Consider the following 25,876-nt stretch of genomic DNA (forward strand, 5'->3'; position numbering starts at 1 on the left):
CTCTTCGTCGATCAAAGTTTATATGTGTTTTAGGTGTGTGAATTGTTTGATTAAATATATTAATTGTTTTCGCAATTATAATAAATTATATAAACTTTGCTGTCAAATTGTCAATCGTAAAACATATAGACTAATATATTTATTTTTTACCAACAGGTACCTATTGAGAAATGTGAGTAACATAATATTAACAGAGATACGAACGTTGACAGCGGAATAATCTAATCAGCATGGATAAAAAATAAAAATTTTTACCACGTCTGAGTCACATCTTGCAGTTTGAAAGCGAAGATGTCATTTGGTTCCAACATAGAATTACGAATGGGATCGCACAGTATGACGCGTCTCATTCTCCGTGAGGTAATTTAAAAAAAATCGCGGTCTGCCGCTGATTAATTTTACGATTCGTGCACGTTTCGCAGACGCCTATGCTTCATTTTCGCGACGGTCTTTGCAAGGATAATTAACGAGCTATCCTTTCAGACTTTAACATCTTAACGACGAGCTGTAATCGCCGCAGAACTCAAGAGGCTGCGTCTCGCAAAGACGCTCGAAACTGGGACGAGTTTATCCGTGGAAAGTGAATTAATAGCGGCCTTGGATTAGCGCAGACATCTCTCGGCAGCACCTGCCCGTGAAAGGAGAGTACCACCTGCCATATCAATGTTTTGCTAGAACTTAATATCAACAAGGCGCCGAGTCAACTTTCACGCCGGGGTGTATTATAGGTATGTGCCAATTTCCTCTTTCGGTCGCTGTTATCTTTGCGCGCGGCGTTAACGTGTAAATGGCAGGATCAACCGACCTCGACAACGTAAGTAGCGGCTCTCGTTCTCACTTGATCTCATGCGTAGCGCGTGTTACTTTACGCACGCGGTTGATCCGTTGCGCGAGATGACCTGGTGCAGCAGGTGGCCGTGTGCTCTCGCGCTATAATTAAGCGTGTAATTTATTAAAAGTGCGGCCGATCGGTCGTCGTAGACTGTGAGACGCGCTCGTAGCTCGGCGCTTCTAAAATTATACGATCGGGAGGACAACGTGCGGGGTCTATCACATTGCGCCTTTTACAAAGGCAGCGTGCGTCCCGGCACCGGTGTCCCGTGATTCACCGAGGCCGTTCTACTCTCCTCAGTTCACGACGAGCCGCGAACCCGTCAACATCGCGCGTGTTTCTTCCTCGGTTTCGGTGTCTCACTCAAATCTGGCTAAATGATCAGTGCTCATTTTCAAAGTGTCTCTTCTGCCGGCGACATGAAACGGAACTCTTAAAAAGCTCGCTCGAGTGAATTTTATCTCGCGACGACACTTTTCAATTTTGAGAACATGGTAATTAAAAATGTTTAATTAAACGAGCAAACTAGTGGTGAATTTTTAATCGTTGAAGTCTCCGAAATGGATTGCTGAGACATCTATATGTAACGAGAATTTGCATTATTGCCGGTTGAGAAAAATGTAATCTTGGTGTTTTCGGGGTTGTTAGTTTGTCATTTATGAAAGAATGCCAAATAAGTGTAAACGCAGGAGCGAAAATGAAATTCAATTAAGACGAAGAATGTTGAAAGAATGCGATGCCTCATATCGCGCTGTAAATTTATGAGATTCCCCTCGGGCCCTGAATGTAAAAATATATCTTCTGTCGCGTTCAATCTGACCTCGACGTAAACTTTAAATTCAGCCCAGATTGTATCGTGTCTCGCTTTGACTCCTGGATCGTGAATAATGAAGTGTCTTGTAGTTAAGTGACGTCAGAAATGTTTCCCCATCAGAGTCGTTGCAACTATATTTATTCAATAAAATCTTTGCAAAAGAATTTTTTAACGCTCAAGTCGCGTGACTGCATAAAGCGAACGTACGATGACAAAGGAGATTATACTCTATTATAAAATAAGACTCGCAAGGGCGATCTCGCGAGGAATGAAGAACGGGACGAGCAGCTCGGCTGTAGAATTGCCCGCAGAATTCACGATCTTCGCGTGATCTTCACGTCACGAATGCGGGTCCCGCCTTTCTTTGTCCCGCGATCCGTGAACGGGAAGTGATTCATTTTCTCATGGCTCGAAGGCAAGAGTTAAAATGCCCCAACGTCGAACGCGAATGCAGGAAACACTTTCTTGGTGCAAGGACGATTGATTGCGGTCCTCCTTAATTAAAGCGCGAGCTTCGCATAAGGCGCCGGCTCTGCGTTTCGTCGCACGCGAATCGGGAAGGATGTTTGAGACTCGGAAATTAATTGAAAACCGATAATTATTCCACTTTACATTGAACGCCACATTACGCACGAGAATTGCCCTCGAGAGAAAATCGTTACGTTGATGACGCGTTCGGTATACCTATCGGTGAGCGATTTTTTCTAGGAAATTCATTAGTCATTGGAGTTCCGGATTTCCTAAATCATCAAGTCGCGTCTCGTACATCATCAGAAACTGGAACATTTTAATAATCTTAATACAGTCGTATTCGTAATTTTTATTTTACGCGACTAATAAATTCTATTAATTTTCTATTGTTTTCTTTTTTATTTTGGGCCGGAAAATAGAATACGCAGGGAAAGAAATACAAATTTCGCACGTTGTCAATGCACGGCGAAATTTCCTTAGTGTTGGCGACGATCGAAATTCCCAATGCAACATTACGATCGGTTTCTAATAAATTTACAAAATAAAACTATGCGACATTCTACCTCGCGCTTGTACGATGAGTCACGTTTTCCTTGCTGGACTTTAACAGGTTCGTTGAACCAGTTGGTGCCTTTTTCCCTTCTTCCGTACACCGATCCTCACTTTCGTAAGCAAGGACGTCTCGACGAGAGGTTTCCGTAGGCGATCTCTATTTGGCTCGTACGGCTGAAGGAACGATTGGAAGGAATTGTCGTTACACGATCGCCATGCTTATTAAACGTCGTCAACTATATAAGTGCATCTTACGGTTGAATGCCGCCGACGATTGCATCGGCGATTGCCGAGAGCTAAATTCAAGAAAAGTCATTTTACGAAGATTGTTTAACACATTTTTATTTTTCAACTCATAACACGAATAAAATGGATATATTTTCGGAAAGTGCGTCAATATTTATTAAAAGAAACATTTGACATCGCGACGCAGCTAGGAATCCGGATATGCTCGTAATAACGCTAACTGCAATTCCTTCCAATTTTCATGGCGATTGCAACAGTATTCGAATACAGCTTCATTTATGAGATAAAGTTCTCTCCAATTGTAACTGTCTAATGGACTGTCTCCTATTCTGGAAATCAGGGCGATCGCGACCGGTGTAAAGTAGAGAGGGAGAGAGAGGAAAGAATCGTCGCTGATGCGTGAAATTACGCATCTTAAAACTCTCCCCGATTAAGTACGCGTATTGGTAACCTCCGTTTTTTACAACTGTTATTACACGCTGGGAATTTTACGGTTGTGCACATTGCGCACGCCGACCGATATATGTATACTAGAGACTAAACTAATAGAGAGTAGAATTTACGTTACTTTCGCGATATCTATTTAAAGAAGCGCGATAAGGGTGGAAGTGCCGATTTCTCAAAGAACCAGAAAATTGATTCTTTAAACGTCAAGACAATAGATTTTCTTTTTCGCATCATGATACGCAAATTCAATTGGTCATTTCGCTCAGAATTTACCGACGACTGTCGCAAAGAGAGGAAAGGAAAGAGATAGATTGTTATCACGCAGTTAGACAACGCGTTATCGGGGGACTGCAAATATAAGTCTAGCGGGATGATAACGGCACGCACGCACTCGTCCTTGCGTCGCGTGCTTATAATCGCGGCATTGTTAATCGTTTCAAAAGATGCTTGCAAGTGGTAACAAGGTCAAGGAGCGCGTGTTTGTCGCAAACTGACCGCGATGAGATGGCTTCAGAACTGCCGTTCTACCGTCTCTACCTTAGGAACTCTTAGAATTTCTACAGCACCGTGAGATAATGATTCCAAGAACATTCTCGAGTATCGTTCTCTATCAGCGGACGTCCCCTCCTACTATGAGTCACGAGATTACTTCTGAAATTTTTAATCGCGAGTTTAATTGCGAAACAGATTCAAACGGTAACTTTCTGTATTGTTGTTGTGATTGTAATATATATATATTTATATATATCACGATGCAATATTATATAAATCAGTCGGTTTAATCGAACTGTCGCGTCGAATCGATATTGTTGGCTCATCGATAACAGTAGATTGCGTTATCATCTAGCTGACAAAACGAGCGACTCGCTGTGAAAATACAGAATACGTTGACAAAAAAAAAAAAAAGAAAGAAAAAAGTACGTAATTACGATTAATATTATTAAAAATTTTTAAAGAGTCGTTTGAGCTCTGTCAGAAGCAGAATTTCAACACGACGTTTCTTTTAAACCGGACAGATTGGTCTGCGGGCGATGAAGACGGCGCGGGAGGTTCGTTTCAATCGCTTCCAGCGAAATGCAACAGAAAGATCGGTGTCCGCGACAGCGCGATATCTCGCTGGCCGCCACCGCGTCGGCGGAACTGCGGTGAACGAACAGACAGTTTCATTACGGCGGAAGTCGTGAAATCATGCCTCTACTGCTCTGGTTTCCGGCACGCTCAAACCTTGGTACAGCAAGAGGGAACGTTATGCGATCGATCGCGCGGTCAGTAGCCCCATCAGTCATAATTAGCTAAGCCTATAGACGAAGTAACGACGGGTGGGACTGCCGCTCGTTTCCCATTTCACCATTTCAGCGAAACCTCCGTCTGCCGGTCCGACGTTCAAAGCAGCGGCGACGAGAAGCGGAATCTTGAAGCGTGACCATTCATCTCGCGCTTGGCATTGTCAGCTGCGCGAACGCCACTTCTACCTTCTACGGGCTTCGCTTTCTACAAACTGACGAAATCTCATCTTCGTCTCTTTGCAACTTTCCCAATTGTAGTTTGTTCGCGAAGCTATTTTCATGCCACATGCGTGTGGGCGAGTTGCTCAATACTAATTGGACCGAGATGTTAACGACGGCGGCACATAGCGCGATCGATAGTACCGTGTCTTCTAAATAGAAGGGAAAAAAAATGTTCCACAAGCAGTTTTTATTTGTTACAATATTATATACGTTTTATAAGAAAAGCGAGTGAACATTAACTTTCTTTTTTAAGAATCGAAATAGGTAATAATTAATAATCTTGATATGCGAAAAATATTATATTACTAATTTATAAGGTCTTGAAATCTTTTGTATTAGTTCGTTGATTAGCTTCGACGGTAAATAATGTTAAATGTTTATAAAGCAATTGCGATAACAACCTACTACCTCGAACGTTCAGGAAAGGAAGCCTTATCTCGCGACACTTTGCTGTGCTCGATATCCGATTATTCGGAATTTATCGTCCAACGAAATTATCCATACGCGTCGACTACGATTTCTCTCACCGTTTTCCAATGTTGTGCCAACCGAGAATGCTTAGTTTGCACTTTTAGTTGGCATTCTTTTGCATTGACTCTCAATTATGCGTACGGATTATTTAATTGTACAAACGAGAGATTATAATACGAATCGTCAACGAACAAAGAAATATAGCAATGATTAATCCATTAAAATAAAAAAAAGATGTAGAGAAATTATCGAATAGAGAGAGAAAGTAAAAGTGTTTGTGTAATTCGATTGGCTTTATATTTTTCATAGTAACCTAATAGAAGAAACAAATGTGCGACACCTGAGCGATTACTTATCGGATAAAATGTTAGAACGCATCCCTTGCAATGTAGACCAAGTTGTACTTTGACGAGTCAAGTCTGTTTAAAAAATCATTATATATAAATAATGCATTAATGCTCAAGTATAACGTCTATTATAAGCCGATGCGTTAAAAGGGCACGGTAAGAGCGTTCGGTGAAAGAAGAACGGAAGCGATCGATAAACCGGCGATCCGTGAAACGTCGGGACGAATAAGCACCACTGATACCTGCGACACAGAAATCGTAATTGAATTCGCGATGCGCGACGTCTGCCGATTTCTCGTTGCCTCGACATATTTTCCGCCGCGATTCCAAGTCGAATTTATTTTCGCTAATCAAGTTAACTTCACGCCTAGGTGTATCACTGGCAGAGTCAAAATGTCAAAATTTCCGGAGTGGACGACATGGTCCTGCTGCCGAAGATCAACGAGGACGCTATTATCGAAAACCTCAGAAAGAGATATATGGACGATTATATATTTGTATCCTTTTTTGTGTAATGTGAAAAACTAGCTTTGGAAAGTATCACGATAGTTTAATCAATGCGGTAAATAATATATTCCTTAAAATTTCATCAGACGTGTATCGGACCCGTATTGGTATCGGTTAACCCTTTCAAGCAGATGCCGTACTTTGGAGAGAAAGAAGTCGAAATATATCAAGGCGCGGTAAGGATAAAAATACTTTTTTTTTTTTGTTAAAAAATATTTAAGACAAATCATTATTTTAAATTTCAAATAATATTATTTCAGGCACCGTTTGAGAATCCGCCACACATCTACGGACTAGCGGACGAAATGTATAGAAACATGCTGATTGATAACGAAAGTCATTGCGTCATTATTAGGTAAACGATACTCGTAGTAAGATCTTATATGAGAAACGATTTCAGAATGATATGTCTATATTTTAAATTTCAAACTTTTATTTAAAATATTTATTGTTAATGCACTTATGCCATGTTTCGTTCTTAATATTATATGTATATCAAATGTTATTTATGCTTCGCAGTGGAGAATCAGGCGCTGGAAAAACTGTTGCCGCGAAATATATTATGTCTTATGTGGCGAGAGTTAGCGGCGGAGGCAAGAAAGTACAAAAAGTAAAAGACGTGATATTGGAATCAAATCCGCTTTTAGAAGCTTTCGGCAACGCAAAGACCGTGAGAAACAATAACAGCAGCAGATTCGTACGTTTCAAGTTATAATCAAATTAAGGGATTAGTTTTTATCAATTTAATTGCATTACAGTTATTATAAAAAAAAAAAAAAAACGATGTAAAAGGAAAATAAAAAGAGTATTACTTACATTTTCAGGGAAAATATGTCGAGATGCAATTCGGATTGGGCGGTCAGCCAAACGGTGGCAAAATTTCAAACTTTCTTTTGGAAAAGTCAAGAGTAACTTGCCATAATCCTGGGGAGCGAAACTTCCATATATTTTATCAGCTGGTGACTGGCGCTAATCAAGAAATAAAATGTGAGTAGACCGATTAAGTGATAACAGTATTGTTGAAAAATGAAAAATGTTTAAGAAGGTTATAATAAAAGAGTTTAAATTTTATAGCGGAATTTGGACTGACGGACCTCGATTATTATCAATACCTGAGTTACGGCGGTAATTATAAGGTAGACGGCACAAATGATGCGCGTGATCTTCAGGAAACTCTTAGAGGTACATAATTGAATCTCGCAGCATTAATTTTCATACACAATTACGATTAATAGTATAATGTTATATTATAGTACATTCTCGTGTTTTTTTTTATATTTTTTTTCTTAATTACTAATATACCTCGCTAATTTGATAATTATGTATTGTTTTATGTCTACAGCGTTGAGTGTCATGGGAATAAAAGACGCAGAAGTGACGGATATATTCAGACTGGTGGCTGGAATTCTTCATGTGGGAAATATACGGTTTACCGAGAATGGAAATTATTCGCAGATAGCCGATAAGCAATGTAAGTTATTTTATACGGATTAAAAAATATAAAAGATACGATATAATAGAGATTAATTATATAACTTATCTGTTATCGAAGTAGTTTTGCCTACTTATAAATCGGATAAAACGTATTTATCTACATCTTATCGCGTGTACAAAGCTATTAATTGATTAATTAATAATAACAACAATTTTTATATAATTTTTGCTCGTGTCTGTATTATTATTTACATTTATATTTTTTACCTAAATTTTTTTTTCTAAACCTAAATGTTTTTAGTTCTCAAGTTTCCAGCCCATCTTTTTGGAATTTCGGCAGAGCAGCTGTCTCACAAATTGATTTCTCGAGAATTCGAATCGAAATGGGGAAGTCAGTCTGAAAGCTTGGACGTGACGTTAAATGTAGAACAGGCACTTTATGCAAGAGATGCTTTGGCAAAGGACATTTATGCTAGGCTTTTCAATTACTTGGTTAAGGTGTGATATAATATTTTTATAAATTACCTATAATAGTAAAAGTTTAAAATTATGTAGACGTAGGAAAACTGCCTGCGTGTCTTATGTTAGTTATACAATTTCATTTGTGTCAAAGATAAAAACATTATAATATACAATATTTTTATATAATTACAATATGCTTAATTTTTCCATTATTGAGTTATTGGCAATTTTACAGAAAGTGAATTCAGCTATGGAGACAAACACGGACGGATACGAGATTGGAATTTTGGACATATATGGTTTCGAAATTTTTGAGAAAAACGGCTTCGAGCAATTCTGCATAAATTTCGTGAACGAGAAACTACAGCAAATTTTCATCGAGCTTACATTAAAGGCGGAACAGGTAAGCTTTTTTTTAAATATTATTATGTTAAATCGCATTAGCTTTAGTGTTTTATTCACTTTCTTAAGCCAAGATGAATAGGCTAACTGCGTCAGAGTGATTGATAAAAATATTTTATTACTTTGTACTAATTTACTATCAAGTTAATATATTACTATTCTTTTAATTTTATATTAGTTTACTACGTATATATTACAAGCATATATTAAAATGTTTAAATAAAAACGTATATATATTTATACGAGCGGCATAAATTAAGCTTAAGATTAATACTTTTGAGAGTTAATACTTGGAGAAAATTTAACGTTGCAACATTTTCTTCAAGTATAATATAATTATTTTTAAAAAAATAACTTTTTTTTCAGAATTTTGATATGAACTCTGACTCTTCTCATATTAAATATTAATTTTAAATAAAAACGTGGGCTAATTTTTAAACGATAAAGATACTTGGCATATGTTTAAAATTTTATCTCTTATATTTAATTGTAAAAAATATTTTTGAAGAGCTAGATTTCTGTTAACTAAATATCAAATTTCTGAAAATTCTAAAATCATGATGTTCACTTTCGTAAAGATGAAGTAACACTTTTCATGCAATCACAGCTAACTCCTTAACGAAATGTCCGAGGTTTTACAACGTTAACAATATCATTACGCAAAAGAAAATTTGGCTAATTATATTATTTATGTAATATTTGCGATAAGTAGTATAAACGTTAATAATGTCTCAAAAGAAACATTTATTAATGTTAATAATTATCGCGTAGTTAATAATTCGTTTCGAATTATCTCACCAGATCAAACGTGCGAATAAAAGTCGCTGCGTGATTAAAACTATGCTTATCGGACAAATTAACTTTCGAATTTTTACACGTAAGGATAACGATTTTATTCTTCAGCTATAAAGCCGTATCCCGGCAAAATATCTGTCCTCCTAAGTGCATACCTCTGTACAGGCGTGGTCTGTGCCATCAGACTCCGACCATGGACTTTGCTGGGTGGCGCGGGTATCTGTTTAGGTAATTCGCTAGACGTGACCATGGAATTCTCCGTGGTCGAGTGTTCGTCGACGCCATCGTAAGACGTCTGCTCGCTCATCTTACCAAGCTCCTCGTCTCTCAAAACAATACCGTCGACGCGACGATCAAATTTCTTAGGCGGTCGAACTTTCTTATCGCGCATCTTCCAGTCGGTCTGTCGCTCGAAGGGTCGCGTGACCCTGAGGTATCCCATCGCTCCCTCGCTCGGGGTCGCCGTAGACGGTGGGTCGATGGTATTCTTGCGGAAGGAACCGCTGTGCCCTCGTACGTTAACATAGACTTTAGGCCGACCACTCTTCAGGTAGTACAGCTTCTCGTCGAGACTAGGCAGCTTCGGTGGATTCAACGACGCGCGCTTATCGTCGTCGAAAGTGTCCAGACGAAAATTTGGGGTCAAGCCCATGTCTCGAACCCCGAGAATCGAGTGTGGGATCACCTCAGGGTTCGGATAGCCGTCTTCCGAGACTCGTTCCTCTTTTAGCATCGTTCGCATCAAGCCCTGTAAATTCGCGGCGTCTATTCCGTCCGCGCTCTGCAGCTCAATCTCGAAGAGCCTGCGACGAAAAGAAAAGAAATTCAATTTCATTTAATTCCATGTAGATTGTAGCTTTTCGTTGATGCAAATCCGAGCACCGAAGATTGATATCGAGTGGAGCTTTGGCTCGTCGGATAATCAACCGTAAACATACAGTACGAGTGCCAGATGGGAGTAGCGTAATGTCGAAGCTAATCGGATATTAGAGCTAAGTATCGAGCGAGCGTTGAAATTGCTTTTTTTTTTTTTTTTATTTCCCCCGACATTACGTGGTTAATCCGATCGCGATTACAGGTGTCATTGTATAGAAACGTCTTTCCGCCCAAATTCCGAGGATATTCGCGATGATTAAACCGCAGAGATCGTGGAGAAGAAAATCAGGAGACGATCGGTTTGGCTAACTTTAATCGCGCTTACTATTTTGCTTTCAAAATTGCCGGTTGCGCCCGGCGTCTATCGGTGCCTGAAGATACGAATTGTGGTCACGTAAATCTGCCATCGTTGAAATTACACGGGAGCAATTACCTGGCCGGGTTTCTCACGTTTCTCGTGCGCCGCAACGAAGACGGCTTTTCATTCGCGCTAATTGGGCCGCTTTCCGACCGGTGGGAAAGAACGAGGTTTCAGGTAGGATTTTCCTCTTTTGTTCGAGCGATTTAGAATTGCGAGGTAGTCGAAGTAAATATCGTTTCGTAATCACCGTGAGCCAATTGGCAGAGTTTCCCGAGAAGGGGTCGCTGAGTGAAGTGGATTAGTTTCTTTCCATTAATATTTAGCGAAGCGCATTAATAAGGAGGACGATAAAATTTTGCACGACGCGTGAAACAAGATCCGCGGTCAATTAGCAATCGAGGTGGTTCCCACGACGAAATTTTATTGTCCCGAGGCTAGACTAAAGATCGGTAACAATTGATCGATCACTTGAAACGAGTTTGCGATTCTAAGCGCGAAACGAAAGTGAATGATGTCGGCGTTACGGGGCGTGCGACGGCCGTGGAATATGATATTGCCGCTCGACCGAAGCTGTGCTGTACGATGAAAAATAACGTGGAAAAGACCGGTGCCGAGCGAATCGATACCTGTAGTCCTCTGTGTCGGGCCTTTCCACGTTGGTGTTCCGCGAGAGGCCGTGCAGGGATTTGCCCGTGAAAGATTTGCGCCCAGACAGCTCTTGGTCCTGGTGGATGTGATTAGGTGACGAGGGTGGCCTCGGCAGGACCATGGCCGACCTGGTCAACCCAAGCAGGGCAAGCAGCACCGTGGCGCGAACGCTAATTCTCCGCGACATCCTGCAAAAGATCGTATTCCTCGCGTGAGAAAAATTGTGCTTCCTACGCTTTATCCTTACCCGGATAATTTTGTTAAAAGTTTTCTTTTCTTCCCTCCTTTCTCACCCCTTTTTTTAGCACAACTTTTGTAAAAATTTTTTTACTGTTTCGCATCGGTATTAATTGCTTCATCTTGCAATTACTGCGTGCACTAAGGAGACAGAGCAAGTCTTGCTTCGCGCGATTGGTCAACAGCTTACATAAGACACAATGCATGTCATGTGTTTCTCCAATTTAAATTAATAACGTGTGATTAGTCGTTACGCGCAAAACGCGACAGATTATTCGCGGCAGCTCGTGTAATATTTTTTTCTCTTTTTTTTTTTCCGATGGCCGAGATGCTCGGCTCAAGCGAGCGATTTTGCCGAGCGTTTTCTCGTCGCCGAAAAACCGTGGCAGGAAGCACGACGAAGTAACGGGACGGTGCCGACGTGCCCGACCACGCCGTGTAACGAGCACGTTAGCAATAAACGTGGTGAAAGTTTTACTCGCGCGAGCGGACCCGGCGAACAAAGTGATACAATTTCTCTTGTTTTCCTTACGTAAGGTAATACGGCGCGTATATTCAAGAATGCGTTCAAAGACAATTGCTTCGGAATCGACGGGCGCAATTTCCTCGGAACGGCTGCGAGGCATAAATTCCTTAGAAGAGAGCGCGAAGAGAGAAGTGGCAAATCAAGCCGAATAGCGACTTGTTACACTTTTGCCGCTCGATAGTTGCCGCGTTCCCGATAGTTTTCCGATCTCCCCGACTTTTGCGCATGTAATAGGCATAGACAACGCGCTTCGTTCGGAAAGGATTGATATCGGCGTGCGGCAATTCGCATCGTTTCGAGAACTCTTGGCGCAACATCGCGGTGAACGACTTTTCACGTTGTACGAAATCATCGCCGTTTCTATAATATATACATATAATATAAATTTTACGCTAGTTTAGCCGCGGAATGATAATCGCCCGCCGGGCACGACGATACGTTCCAATAAGCATCCAGCTCTCCTCTCCCGGAGCGGTGCTGCAATAATTGAACGGGATCGAGAGAATTATTTCCTCGGATAACACGCTCGCCCTGCACACAATCGAAATGCGATGCAAGGTTGAATGGCGCGGCAAAGAGCTCATTTCACAATGATTGCGCAACGTATCCTTCTCCTTTCTGCGCGTGACTTAATTAATTATTAATTCCCTGACGTTTCCCGGTCAGTTCGCACTCGGTTCGCAGCGAGTTTTACTCGAGGAAATATTTCTCTCGCTTTCGGAAGGCCGCTTTCGTAAAGCTTTCACGCTTTGTTAGGTGAGCATCGAGCTGAGCTACGAGCCCATTGTTCTCACATGCGTCACCATTTTATCTCAAGGATTAGTACCGATATAATTTCGCCAATCTGTGTTACAGACACCGAATATGGATAATGATTTCTATACTAAGAATTGCTTGCAGGAATTAAACGGATTAAATTTTTTTTTTTTTTTTTTTTTTTTCTTTAAAAATGAGTTCAATTCGAATGTAATCGTCAATAGCCAATTTCAATGCTCGATAATTCGCGTATCGTAATAAAACCGGCGTTTCTAAAGAACAAATAAAGGTGTTGCTTTTTTTTCTCTCTTTCGACCGTGAAAGTATCCGTGCCAACCGAATAATTACAACTTTTTTTTTTTTTTACTCCACAGCAAATCGTTGAAAATTTTTTTGTCTTGTCTTGTTCGCGTTGTCTACTTTCTCCACTATTCTTTCACGTTTTTTTTAATGTCGCCTAGCTCTCGTTAGAAGTTTATTAAGAAACACATATTGCTTTTAATCGGAAATCAAACCGGATAATTATCGAGCGATCGAACGACAGTGACGGTGAATCGATTAAGAAAAGTTACAGTACGCGAGATTACATGCAGCGCATTATAAAAGCGATTGAGCTGAAGGTGCTAATCGTGCCGAGTCAAGAGCCACGAGCCACGGCCGTTTCTCCGCAGTTAGAAAACTTGCAAGGATTTCTGAAACCAAATACTTCCTAGATCACGCTTTACAATCAGTGAAAGGCTTCAAACGTGGAAACAATATCTCGAGAAGTAAGACAAATTTTCGATATAAATTCAAGAAGCAACGATCTGCAGTCTACTACAATAACGTTGAGTAATTGGATCGCGATAGCGGTCGGCGCGGCGTCGAGAAAGCCACGTCCCAGAATACGTAGGGCTCGCGAATAAAGCGTAGACCGCGGGACGTTATTAAACCGGTTTTCGCGAAAAGAGATGCGTTCGCGCGATAGACATATTTACAAATGTGTACCGCGGGGTCCGGCGTTACCGTTCGTCTGGCATAGGTACATTATAATATAACGCGGCATAACGGGCGAGACCCTTCTCTCCCGCGTTCGAAGAGATCGCCACCGATTTACATCGCACCGACCGACAGCGGGTGTGGCTGCGGCATGGCAAACAGGTTCTCTTAAAAAGTGCAAGTGCAATCGTTGCCCTGGTGAACGCACGACGCTCGATGAAGCGGAGCGGGTGTATGCAACGTATGTACATACGGACACATACGGACCACGTGGGGCAAACCGAGCTGTCAAACAGCAGTGCTTCTCACCGAATCGCACCCTGACATTTCGTATTATACGCGTGCGACTTTTTTTTTCCTTCCTCGTGCTCCTCTTATCATGACGCGCGTCGTGACTCGAGTACTCGCCTAATCCGACTGGCTAGCTAGTTGAAACTTTTTGAGCGGCACGAAACGTACTCTACACATTTTTCAATTAATTTTTACATTCATAAATTTTTTACAAGGCATTTTGCTCGCGTAATTACGTCCCGTGTAAACATTCATCATTCGCTTCCCGCATCTCGCGGAGCTGCTGAAAGTAAAGATGCTTAATTTTCGAGAAAGTTATTTATTGTTAATCGTCCGCGTTTTTCATTGCGGTCGCGGAATAATCGAAATCGCGCGGTTTCCCTTTAATCGTAATCGCCGAAGAACGTCTTCGGAATTTCCGCTAGGAAGTTTAAAAGAATAGGAAAACGGAGTCTAATAATATTTTTTTTTTCTTTTTTACCGTTAATAATAATCGCTGTAAAGTTTCTAAAGGCATGAAAATAACATCGCTGTCGGTTTCGTGCTTCAGCGGGAAAAAATTTATCTATGCGTTGAAACTCCGCTGATTTGAATTGACAAGTTTTCGGTCGATCGATAAAGTCTCGCGCTGATAAATTGATGGATCTACGTGCCACTCTGTTGCAAAATTGCAGCAAAATCCGTTGACACGGAACAAGATAGATTTGTTATTCATATAAGCCATTGTGGCGTTTCCAGTTAATTAATAAACGTCCGGCTGAAACCCCGTTTATCGATCGCGTCCGTGCTTTTTAACGTACGAAAATAAGCCGTACGGAATTTAACAATTTAAATTAAATAAATAAAAAAAAGCTTGATAGCTCGCGATCGCGTCGCGTCCGTTGTTCTATGTAGATCTCGCGAGTGAGTTAAGACAAAACGGTGGCGAAGTAGGACAAAGAGAATTTATTGTCGCAGCCTCCACGCATACGAGACTGGAACGAATAATTCTAATGCAAACTGGGGATTCATAAATAGTCGCCGATACAGTTACGTCCGCGCGAGAAGGATCTAGGAAAGCGCATTTATTAAGGACGGTCCGTAGAGAAGCTCAAATAGAAATACCCAAGAAGGAATCTTTGCGCGCCTGGAACAAAATAAAGCGACTTTTTTTTTTCCATTATGATCGTTAGAATTGCATGCGTAACGTTGTATCCCATTACAGGTGATTTATGAAAGTAATTATTCGCTAGATTTCTCATTGGGAACTAGTAACCCGCGTATCGGATACCGCGCCGGCAAGTTTTTAATTAACCTTTACGTTGTTCCGCTCATGAAAAATTTATGGCGCCGCAATATCGCGATATATTACGTCTGCGATAAAACAAAGGAGTCCGCTCGTAAATAAAGGAATTGAGTTGTAAGTGGACGGGCGCCGGGCGATTTCACTATTAATTAGTATTCGCAATCGTGCGCAGACGGCGTGGCGCGGCCGCGGGATCGACGTACGAACGAAAGTTTTCTTCTTCCTTTCGCGACGTCGGTGTCCACCTTTCCGCATGGATAAGCGGGCAACTTTTCGCGGCCGAGAGTGATCGATTCGACGAGACAGATTATCGTGCGATCCACGATCATATCGCCTGTGCTAAACCACGCACAACGGACAACGGCGATGGTCAATCGAGGCAGTCGCGCTATCGGAACTTAGAAAGTCGAGGAAACGTTGCATGCGAACTGGTCGACTCCCACGCCACACTTACAGGCACTTGCCGTGCTCTTACGTAAATGTATTCGCGAACCGCGTTATCGTTGGCCGATCGTCGATTGGCCTGGGTGGCGGAGGTGCAATTAAGTTCACCCCAGAATGAAAGTGAGAGCGTGGTCAAGGCCCTCCCGGAACATCGTCGAAGCGCGTTAAATTATTTCGAGACGAACACGTAAATCTAATTGCGCCGTTCCAACCCTCTTTGAAACCGGCGACGTCATCGTCCGTTTCTTTCTTCGGCCCTTGTGCGCGCATTACGAAATCCCGACGGCGTGGCGCGGCGGAAGAATTGCACAATGACGAGCAGAAATAGAATGCGCGGCTGTGCGACGCGGAAGGCGATAATTGACGACCATTATTCGGCGTGGCGCCCGTCTACAAACGTCGCCGCGGTCCGTTAAAATAAAAGTGTTACATGCCACTCGCCGTGTGCCATGGAAGTAAAAACGAAAACGCTCGTAACTAGAGCGCCGCACCTTCTCGTCTTCCGTTCGCCACGCCACGCAGGAAATGATTTCTCGTTGAAAAACCCGCGGAATCATCGGCGGGTATCGCTTTGGATAGATCGATCCCGTAGCGGACATGAGCGGCACACAAGACTTAATTGGGTCTTTACGTAACCACGCTTGCTTTTTTGCTCGCCCGCGTGTCATCTTGTATACTTTTTTTTTTTTTTTTTTTTTTTTTTTTTTACATATCCATATACAGGAAAGACGAAGGGACTTTTCCGAAGGGAAATTTTCAGACTAACCGATTGAATTTTTCTAACGCTAATTATATTTGCCGAAAGTGATTGAGAGCATTAAAGCGCATTTGAAGAACGTTATGAGACTCGTTTGATTACGACGCGGTCTTTGTTCGAGCTGCTATCCGCGACGTTGCTATTTCACAACGCCGAGCAATTAAGTCTCGTTAAAGAATATTGGCGGATAGCCAGCAGTTTAATCTAGCGCGAGCAAAGTTGCAAAGTAACTATAAATGAATATCGATTTGCGTGATACTCGATATCACAGCGCAATTCGCATAAACGCGGACTCGTTTTCAAAATTTTCTTTTTTTTTTTTACTAAATGCTTGACACAAAATGATTGCTTCAAATATGATGGTAATTTTCATCTTCTCGTCTTAAACAGTTCGAAACTGCGCTCTTGCGGATCACCTGTCACGCAACATGCGAAGCGAGATTTACGTCCGTTCTACCTTTACGAGCGAGGTTTCGTCTCGTAATAAGCGAGGACGATAAAATCTAAATGTCATAAACGAACGCGGTTGTACACGACGAATCTTCCTCGCCTCATTTCCGTCACGCTATTTAAGTTGATCGCTAGTGACGTTGTCGACGCAAAGTTTGCAAGACAGACGCAACTCGTTTCATTTCGAAATCCTTAAAGATTTGCCTTAAGATTAAAGTGCCAACGATCAATGGTACTTGACCATTAGTGAATCGTGCCATAGATGCTACGTTATCAAACAAAACGCTTTTGAAACGTACCTGAGGTTTGCGAAGCAACGAGCGTGTAATCTCCACTATTGCCTGGTTTTTCTCCACGCGGCAAATCCTTTTTTGCGACAAAAATAGATCACTCGGCCTTTTTGTTACGTAACGCGCAGATCCATTCGTTCGCGGGCGCGCGAGGATCGCGCCGATCAAGTACCATTCGCGACGCGAGGAAGAAAACGTGATCGCGGCTCCGTGTGCACTGCAGCCAAGGATCGGGTGAAGGTAATGAAATAGCTAAGTGTCTCTCTTTCTCCCGCGTTCTTCCCACGTGCGGCTTCCACCACTCCTTTTGCACTTCGGGATCCTCGATTGGTCGCGTTCCCTCGTTCAGCGGCTTTTAAATCCTTTTCGCGGCGCACGTGGCTCGGCGGAAGCGCTTCTGTCAAACGTACCCGCGGCGAAGTTACTTTTAACAATAAATGGAATCTTTTTCTATCTCGCTAAGAAATTAATTTTATATTTTAGCGAGAGCGTCAATTTTTTCGTCAAATATTGAGACACATATACTTACATACACGTATGTATAGATGCGTTGCAAGAGTTGTACTTGCAAATTGAATTGTTTTGCCTGGATGTTGTCGCTGCGAGTGCGCTAGAGATCGGCTTCATCTATCCGCGATTAGGATAATAGCCGTATACCTCGTAATAAAGTCATTTTCAACATTGTCGCAACAACGGTGACCATTGAATTTCTCGAGAATACATCAAGATGACATCTTTTACGTTGCCGATGCGTGTCGCGATAAGAATATACAGTTAACTTATATGTATGTATGTATGTATGTATAATATTATCTCTTAGCAGAATACATATAAAGTTAACTGTATACGATTATAAAATTAAAGTGAGAATCATGATACTCCAATGCTTCGATATTCTTGACTTGCTTGACAGTTTTTATTTTACCGTCGAGTTTCTTTCCTTAAAATAAAAATAGAAATAATTAGATTTAAAATACATATTTTAATATGTACAAAATCAATAACTTTTTGTCAACATTTAAAATACTTAAGTCGTTCTTCGTCAAAACTCTAGTTCAAATTTTTTATCGTACATATTATCGCTGTGGAAAATTTATTTATACGAAAGATTAAAGTCATTAATTATTTAAATAGATTGCAACAACAAATTCTAACGCCCTTTTATTTTTAATGCGGAGTTCTGTTCAGGAACAAAGTAGCTTGAACGATGCGGGTATTTGACATCTGGTATCTAACTGTCGCACAGCAATTTCTCGCCAAATCGCGATAAAACTTTTTTTTTTCTTCTTTTTTTCTTTCTTTCTTCATTTTCACCGCCGTTAACCTAGAATACACACATCCATCTTCTCTATTATTTACGTTTTTGCGTGCGCCTCTCTTCTCTCGCTAAACCCAGCAATTCCGGCAACAATAAAGCCAAGTTTCCCATGAGAGGCATCTGCGATTCCCAATCTAATTAGTTTTCTCGTCACAACCTTTCTTTCAGGTCATTAATGTTAATTCGGAACAAGTGCGTGCGTGGCGTGGCGTGGCGTGGGTATTAGTTTTTGTTCCCGTAAACGTAAAAATCCGAATGTGTAAAAATAAACGAAGAGATCGCGATTTAAGTTTAAAAAAAAAAACCTCCTAAAATCGGCGCCAATATTAATTAAATTTGCAACTCATTTTTTTAACGTCTGTACAAGATCGTAACAAAACAATCACTTATCAGGTCACTTAACGAGGTGTCCCGTAAGAAATCTCGATTGCGCGCCTCAAAATCCAGGACCAAACGGAATCGTTCATCGCTAAGTAAATAAAAGTCAAATCAAATCTAATGACAGAAAATAAGATGCGGAATGTGGGTCGACACATATCCCCGCGCGCGGGCATTGTTCGCGTACACGCGTTAAACGAGGCGCTATTTTAATTATTGTCTCGTCTAACGGAATCCGCTTTGAGAAAACGGCCGGAAATTGTTGGCGCTCGCAGGTAAAAGCATCCGTGTCGTGTTCTCGCGACGTACCCTCGGTGGATGCCTCTGGGGCCGGGAGATCGACGCGACAATGCATGTGCATGCATTCGTGGACGCATTCCGCGAGGCCGTACGGAAATCAGAGCGCAAATCCGTTGGACCGCCGCGCCGGTGCATACGGTAGCGCACGTAAGTCGTAAGACGAAGGGTTGAAGGTGAAACGTCGGTGTAGGAAATTGCGCGATGAAAGGCGACCGTGCGGACGATTATTGTTGGCTTGGCGCGGCGGACCGCTCTCCGCTCTCCTTTGTTCCTTCCTTCTCGTGACTTTTTCCCTTCGACTCGACGCAGGTTTCCGCGTTTTCTTCTGTTCGTCACGGTCGTCACCGGCGAATGAGATGTCCGGCGGTCTCACAGTGGGGCAAGAAAATCTCGCCGCGAACGACATGTCCGCGGACGTATATTACGTTATGCGAATCGACACGAGAGATGCGCGAAATAACAGATTATTACGGTTCTCGGCGCGAGCGCGTAATGGGCACTTGGGCGCGATGGTAACTATCATCGAAATTACTTTTACCGCGTGCGTTTCACGATTAGCTCAAGCAGCCGACAAAGTAATTGCTCGTTCGCTTGCTAATTTGCTTATCGCAATTGTCGTAACGCGGCTGAGAAAGCGACCAATTAAACACGTCTCTTCTATCACTTGAGAAGAATCATCTTCTCGAGAGTTGCCGAGTCTAAGTTGAAAAAGTATATTCCTTTTTTCTTTTGATACTTATTATATTTGCATCGCATATATTATTTACATACGATACAGTAATCGCTATATGTATTGCTCCGGCGTGTAACTATAAAAATTTAAATTGTGGTTTATATTTGCAAAATCGCCTCGACTTGATCCGCTACAATTAACGAGAGCGACCACTTTAGGCAGGAACAATAACGCGATCGAGTCGCGCAAAGTGAAAGTACCTGTTCCTCGTGTACGTGCCGAATTTGGCACGCATCAATTATCCATCACGCGAACCGTTCATTTGCGAATCATTCTAAATGTCGCCGAAGCTGATATTCCGCGCGCGAAAAATTAGTTGATCTCTCTCGAGGGCACGAGGCTCGCCGGATCACGGAAGATCGGGCTATTATGCGGAAACTGCCGGCGGAAACAAAGCCCGAACCGAGACCGTCGTAAAGAGGCCAAGCTTCATGAAAAAGAGTCGTTAACTCGAGTAAAGGCCACGACGAAAAAATCCGTGCCACTTCTTCGGCAGCGTGTCGCGCGACGCGGACCGCAACTAGACCGGATAAAAAAACCTTCGTGAGCACAAAGACGAGCTTCAAAATTGTTTACTTAAGAATGCATCGTCCGCTCTGGCTTTCGGAGTGGAACAATTGCGCCTCTTTTATCTTATACCGACGAACGCGCTGTCATATTTGCGAATACGAATCATTGACGACTGAAAGATCACGGTCCTGTAGAACGCTTCGCGATAATTGTCCGCGCGTTAGGGAAACGCACGAAATGCGCTGCTTCGAAAACCGGGATTAAAAAAAAGGGCCGGATTAGCGACCGGTTTTCGTGCCGGCGGTGAAGCAAAGTTAGGTGCACCTACGGGCTGAACGCGAGCTGTGAAATGGAAAGCGATTTTAAAACCGCCAAGCAATCGCGTTATTACTATCGCCTTTCCCTTCCATCGCCTCGGGTGAGCGAGATATAAATCGCATGTATGCGCACGATATACCCGGCGGTGCCAGCAGCGCGTAATTAAGTTCGTATTTTCAATGTAACTGCCGAGCAGGCCTTTTACAACCTGTGCTCATATCTTTCATGAAAGTTAGATCAACGATTTAAATTATTCGCAGTGTTTTATAACGCTATCGATTGGCTCATTATACATATGTATGTATAATACAATATTAATATATTATATATGTATATGTACACCGAAGCAGATATGGCGTTTTCTGCGACGACAGCGATTAGCGTACGTACGTAATTCTAGGAGGCAGAGGCAGGGGATGAGAGAACGAGAAGAAATCAGTCATCGGCAATCCGACCGGTGCGGTAAATACATGTGGTATATGTGAAACTTGACGCACACGACGCTAAAGTCACGTTCGCTAGCTGCCGTCGCCGTATCTGCCTTCCAGCGTACACTGGAAAGCAGATATAACGTTTTTTTCGGCGACGGCGGCTAGCGTACGTAACCTTAGCGTGGTGTGCGTCGAGTCTCACACGAAGTGCGAAGTACGTGTACCGCGAAGCGCCGGCCGCCGAGAACAGCTGAGTACAGCCGAAAAGAAAACCATCGAGTGGTCACGTACTACGCTAGCCACCGTCGCCGAAGCAAACGTTATATCTGTTTTTCAGTGTATGTACGTTAGTAGCAGTAAACGCCGTATCTGCTTTTTAGTGTACATACACACGCGCACCCGCGCACGCACACACAATCGATTGGTAGCGGCAAATAAATATGCTATTTTGCAAGCTGAGAGTAATTTGCTCCGACAGATCATTTAGATTTAGATTTTTTTGTTACTTCGTACGACGCGTTACTTATTCGAGGTCTGCTTCGTTTCAGGAAGAATACGTTTCGGAGAATATCAGGTGGACGCCGATAGACTACTTCAATAATGCTGTTGTGGTGGAGCTTCTCGAAGGCAAGAGACCACCCGGTCTGTTCTTGGTCCTCGACGACGTCTGTGCGACGCTGCACGGCGGAAGCACGGGTGCGGACGTCGACTTGAAGAAGGTTCCTATTCTATAGATTTTCAAGTATTATACGGTGCAGAATGAGCGATAAACCGGTCGTTTTTTATTTATAGAAGCTGGCAGGATCGGCTAAGCAGCATGCCCATTTCCAAGACACCAGCGACGGTTTCGCGATCCGCCACTATGCCGGCGTGGTGTCCTACTCGGTCGATGGGTTCTGCGATAAGAACCGGGACGTCCTCTTCTTAGACATGGTCGAGCTGATGCAAACCAGCACAAAGTAAGCGAAGGCCGTCGTGTAACAGCCGGCGATTGTTTCGTGACAAATTTTCCTGAAAGCAAGCTTGCACAAGTCAGTCGATTAACGGAGATTAAAAATAAAACTGTGTATGAAACATTTTGCGAGAGTTGTGCGCGAAAACGATGCATAGAAATTACAAATTCTTAAGAATTTAATTTGAAATAATGGCATAATAAGCTTAATTTTTTTAATCTACAAACGTTGCTTGTATTTTTATGTATATAATATACATTTAATTATATTTTGAAAAATTATGTATACTTATACATAATTATAATATGTATAAATATAATATGTATAAGTATACATGATTTTTCAACGTAATTGTTAAAATAATGATTATACTTGACAAGATTAACAAAGAGGGATTATTTTGCAGTTCCCTGGTGCGTGAGCTTTATCCACAAGAAAATGCCGGTAAAACGAAAACGCTTAAATCCAGGCCAACCACCGCGGGTAGTAAAATCAGAAATCAAGCTAGCCGTTTAGTCAGTCAGTTGATGAAATGCACACCACATTACATTCGATGCATTAAACCAAACGAAACGAAGAAGCCGCGCGACTGGGATCATCTACGAGTTAAGCACCAGGTATTGTAATTCTCCTGGCAAGATCTACATTGACTTACCGATGAAATTAAGAAACCTTAAGTGTTAATTGTACGCCTCTATCGAAATCAGCGTATATAATATCTTTAAACTTGTTACGCTTGATAAAGTCGATTGTTCCCACAGCTAGCGCTGTGGCTGCTGTAATATTTAAAAAAAAACGAATATTTTGGATTTAAATATGTTCACGATTTTGAAATAACTGCGTAATTTTTTAATAAAATTAATAAAATAATAAAATGTTCTAGGTGGAATATCTAGGCCTCAAGGAAAATATCAGAGTACGCAGAGCTGGGTTCGCCTACAGAAGACCATTCGCCAAGTTTCTACATAGATATGCAATTCTCACGAAAGAAACGTGGCCTCGTTGGCCCGGCGATGAGAAACAAGGAATCGAGTGGATATTAGGAAGCATTCATATCGATCGTTCGCAATATCAGCTCGGCAAATCAAAACTCTTTATCAAGGCACCTGAAACTGTGAGTTTCCTTCCTGGCTGGCACATTTTGACAGGTTAGCAATAATTAATGGCATTTCACCAGCATATTAATTAGACGATATGTGACTTAGCTCTTCATGCTGGAAGAAGCTCGTGATCGGAAATTCAACATGTATGCGCGAGTGATTCAGAAAGCCTTCAAGAAGTACTTTGCCCTGAAAAGACAAGCGCAGCAGAAACAGGAAGCCGCTGATCTTCTTTTTGGCCACAAAGAGCGAAGACGGGCGAGTTTGAATAGAAATTTTGTAGGCGATTATATAGGCCTTGAAGGCAAGCCACAAACAATGAGTTTAATTGGAAGACGAGAAAAAGTATTCTTTGCCGAAGTCGTAAAAAAATACGATAGAAGGTTCAAGGTAAAAATATTAATTTGTTAAAAATTTAAGCATCCTTTGATTTACGCTCTGGGAGAAAATCGTTCCATCATAGTTTAAAAGAAAAATATGTTATAGTATTTTATTACATCAGATTTTTTTCATTTTTTCTTCCTAACTTTCTAAACTTGAATTTTAAATGCTTGTAAACAATAAGTCTTTTTTGCAATAGATGTGCAGGAGAGATCTCATCCTCACCGGGAAATACGTTTATTTAATTGGTCGAGAGCAGATAAAAAAAGGTCCCGAAAAGGGCACGTCCATTGAAGTTGTTAAAAGGAAACTTTCATTTAATCAAATCAGCTACGTATCACTGAGCACGCTACAAGTAATTATTATTTTATGATTCTATACTTTGGCAATACTCTAGCCGAACACATTTTGACAGTATTTTTTGTTCCAGGACAATTTCATAATAATTCACGTAAAAGAAGACTACGCTAGCTTGCTAGAATCAGTATTTAAAACAGAATTCCTGTCTCTTCTCAGCAAAAAGTATTTGGAAGATATTGGTCATCCTTTAAATGTTAGATTTAACAACGAGTACGTCTATTTCTTAAATATCTTGGATGCGCTATTAACACCGAGCATACTATAAATTAAAAAATGTGAATATATTTGCTTTCAGTTTGGATTTTAAAGTAAAAAAGGAAGGTTGGGGCGGTGGTGGAACAAGGCATGTGAAATTTATACAAACAGTTTACGGTGATAAAGAAATTTTAAAAATGTCTGGAAAGATGCTCAGCGTTAGCATCGGTCCAGGTTTACTGAATACTTCGAGTAAGTTTCAGGCCATAATTTTCAATACATGATTATTCTTTATTTTCCATTTATATTTTGCGATATTAATTGTACAGTAGTAAAATAACTATAAAAAAAAGAAAAAAAAATAAATATGCATTTTTCTACATTAGAGCCTAATTTGGATCGACCGATGTCATCTGTTCAGCTGCACAATGTCTCGCAACCGATTCGTCCGCAGTTACGCAATGTAACTCCAACCCTCATGACTCTGAATAATCAAACGGTTACCGGACGACCTCCTCTTCATCCAGTAGCAGCCACAAGATCAGTGACCCTTTCACGAACAACTTCGAACAGTAGACCAAATATTCCACCGAACCGTCCGAATGTGCAACCGATGCAGTATCAAAAGGACATGAAAAATGGAACGAACAATACAAGCAAGCTGCGCGACAAGCAGAACACTGTAATGGGCATGCTTATCAATTCTAATGCTGGACCACGTGGTAATTGTTAACAAGTTTTATTTTTTTTTAAACTATGGGTTATTATTTACTTTAAAAAAAGCAACTCCAATCATCTTGACCTTAATAATTACCAAATTAAGTTTGCTCAAGTAAATGTATCTTATTTAAATGTTTGGAAGGTTTGCTTAAATTTCCGCCACCACCCACTGAACCACCACCAGCACACGAACCTGCGGGATTCAGGTTGCCATCCGTTAACGGCGAATATAATGGTAAAGTTTCCGATCACCTTAATAAAGGAATGCAAACATCCCAGGCATGGAGCACAAGGCAAATGAATAATGTGGTAGATTGTGGAAGAAGGCAGGAAAATAATGATGCGTATACGGTAACCAACAAAAAGGTGCCTCCTCAAAAACCAGCACCACCAAAATTACCAAAAGTTAAAGCTTTGTACGATTACGAGCCGCAAGATCTGGACGAATTAGGGTTAAAAGAAGGCGACATTGTAGAAGTACTCAAAGAACGTAAGTTGTTAAAATATAATAATGTACATAATGTTGTAAAAATATTGTTCATAATTTCTTATTAGATTTTTATCAGTGATACAAAATGAGAATTGTGAATTTGATATCTTCATAAAAAAAGAAAATATATTTCTGGCATTAATTCCTGTTATAATGAATTAATAATATTTTTCAGACGAAGGTGGCTGGTGGCACGGAAGACTGAAAGGAAAGACTGGTCTTTTTCCTTCCAACTATGTAGAAAAAATATAAACTGTAAAAAATTCTATTGATTATACGAAACCGAAAATGTAACTTTAACAAAGACATTGTACCTGTTGTTATCTTTGTGCTTCATTAAATATTAATAAAAAGTTTATCAATGCCAAAGTAAAAAAATCAAAGAATTTATCATTTAAAGAAACAATAATTTAAAAATCGAAATATACTGACTTATGATATTTCGTCCAAGAAATTCAAAATACCACCAAATTATTCTTTATTTGACGTTTTTTTTCTCTTA

At 41.2% G+C, this 25,876-nt stretch overlaps 2 protein-coding genes across 5 annotated transcripts; one reads left to right on the forward strand and one right to left on the reverse strand.

The window, feature by feature from the left end:
- The first annotated feature begins 26 nt into the window (after window positions 1-26).
- On the forward strand, window positions 27-25,744 carry LOC139104179 (unconventional myosin-Ie). 4 transcript variants are annotated; one of them, XM_070659493.1, is made up of 22 exons: window positions 27-360; window positions 484-1,326; window positions 6,060-6,185; window positions 6,282-6,371; window positions 6,456-6,550; window positions 6,715-6,892; window positions 7,020-7,182; window positions 7,270-7,377; window positions 7,538-7,666; window positions 7,931-8,127; window positions 8,327-8,494; window positions 21,724-21,894; window positions 21,968-22,134; window positions 22,535-22,745; window positions 23,012-23,242; window positions 23,334-23,618; window positions 23,809-23,964; window positions 24,040-24,179; window positions 24,265-24,416; window positions 24,551-24,886; window positions 25,027-25,374; window positions 25,550-25,744. In XM_070659493.1, exons 2-22 carry the CDS (start codon window positions 1,324-1,326, stop codon window positions 25,624-25,626), a joined length of 3,531 nt encoding a protein of 1,176 aa, XP_070515594.1. In that variant the 5' UTR covers window positions 27-360; window positions 484-1,323; the 3' UTR covers window positions 25,627-25,744. The 4 variants fall into 4 exon arrangements, with proteins under 4 accessions (XP_070515594.1, XP_070515574.1, XP_070515603.1 ...); XM_070659473.1 differs by having other exon boundaries at window positions 484-814; XM_070659502.1 differs by having other exon boundaries at window positions 484-728.
- LOC139104366 (uncharacterized) lies at window positions 8,488-17,590 on the reverse strand. The gene is made up of 3 exons (XM_070659799.1): window positions 17,197-17,590; window positions 11,152-11,361; window positions 8,488-10,091 (listed from the first exon to the last, which is right to left on the reverse strand). Exons 2-3 carry the CDS (start codon window positions 11,358-11,360, stop codon window positions 9,386-9,388), a joined length of 915 nt encoding a protein of 304 aa, XP_070515900.1. The 5' UTR covers window position 11,361; window positions 17,197-17,590; the 3' UTR covers window positions 8,488-9,385.
- Window positions 25,745-25,876: the final 132 nt, after the last annotated feature.

The sequence above is a fragment of the Cardiocondyla obscurior genome, linkage group LG01 (genome assembly GCF_019399895.1).
Source record: "Cardiocondyla obscurior isolate alpha-2009 linkage group LG01, Cobs3.1, whole genome shotgun sequence".
Lineage (NCBI taxonomy): Eukaryota > Metazoa > Arthropoda > Insecta > Hymenoptera > Formicidae > Cardiocondyla > Cardiocondyla obscurior.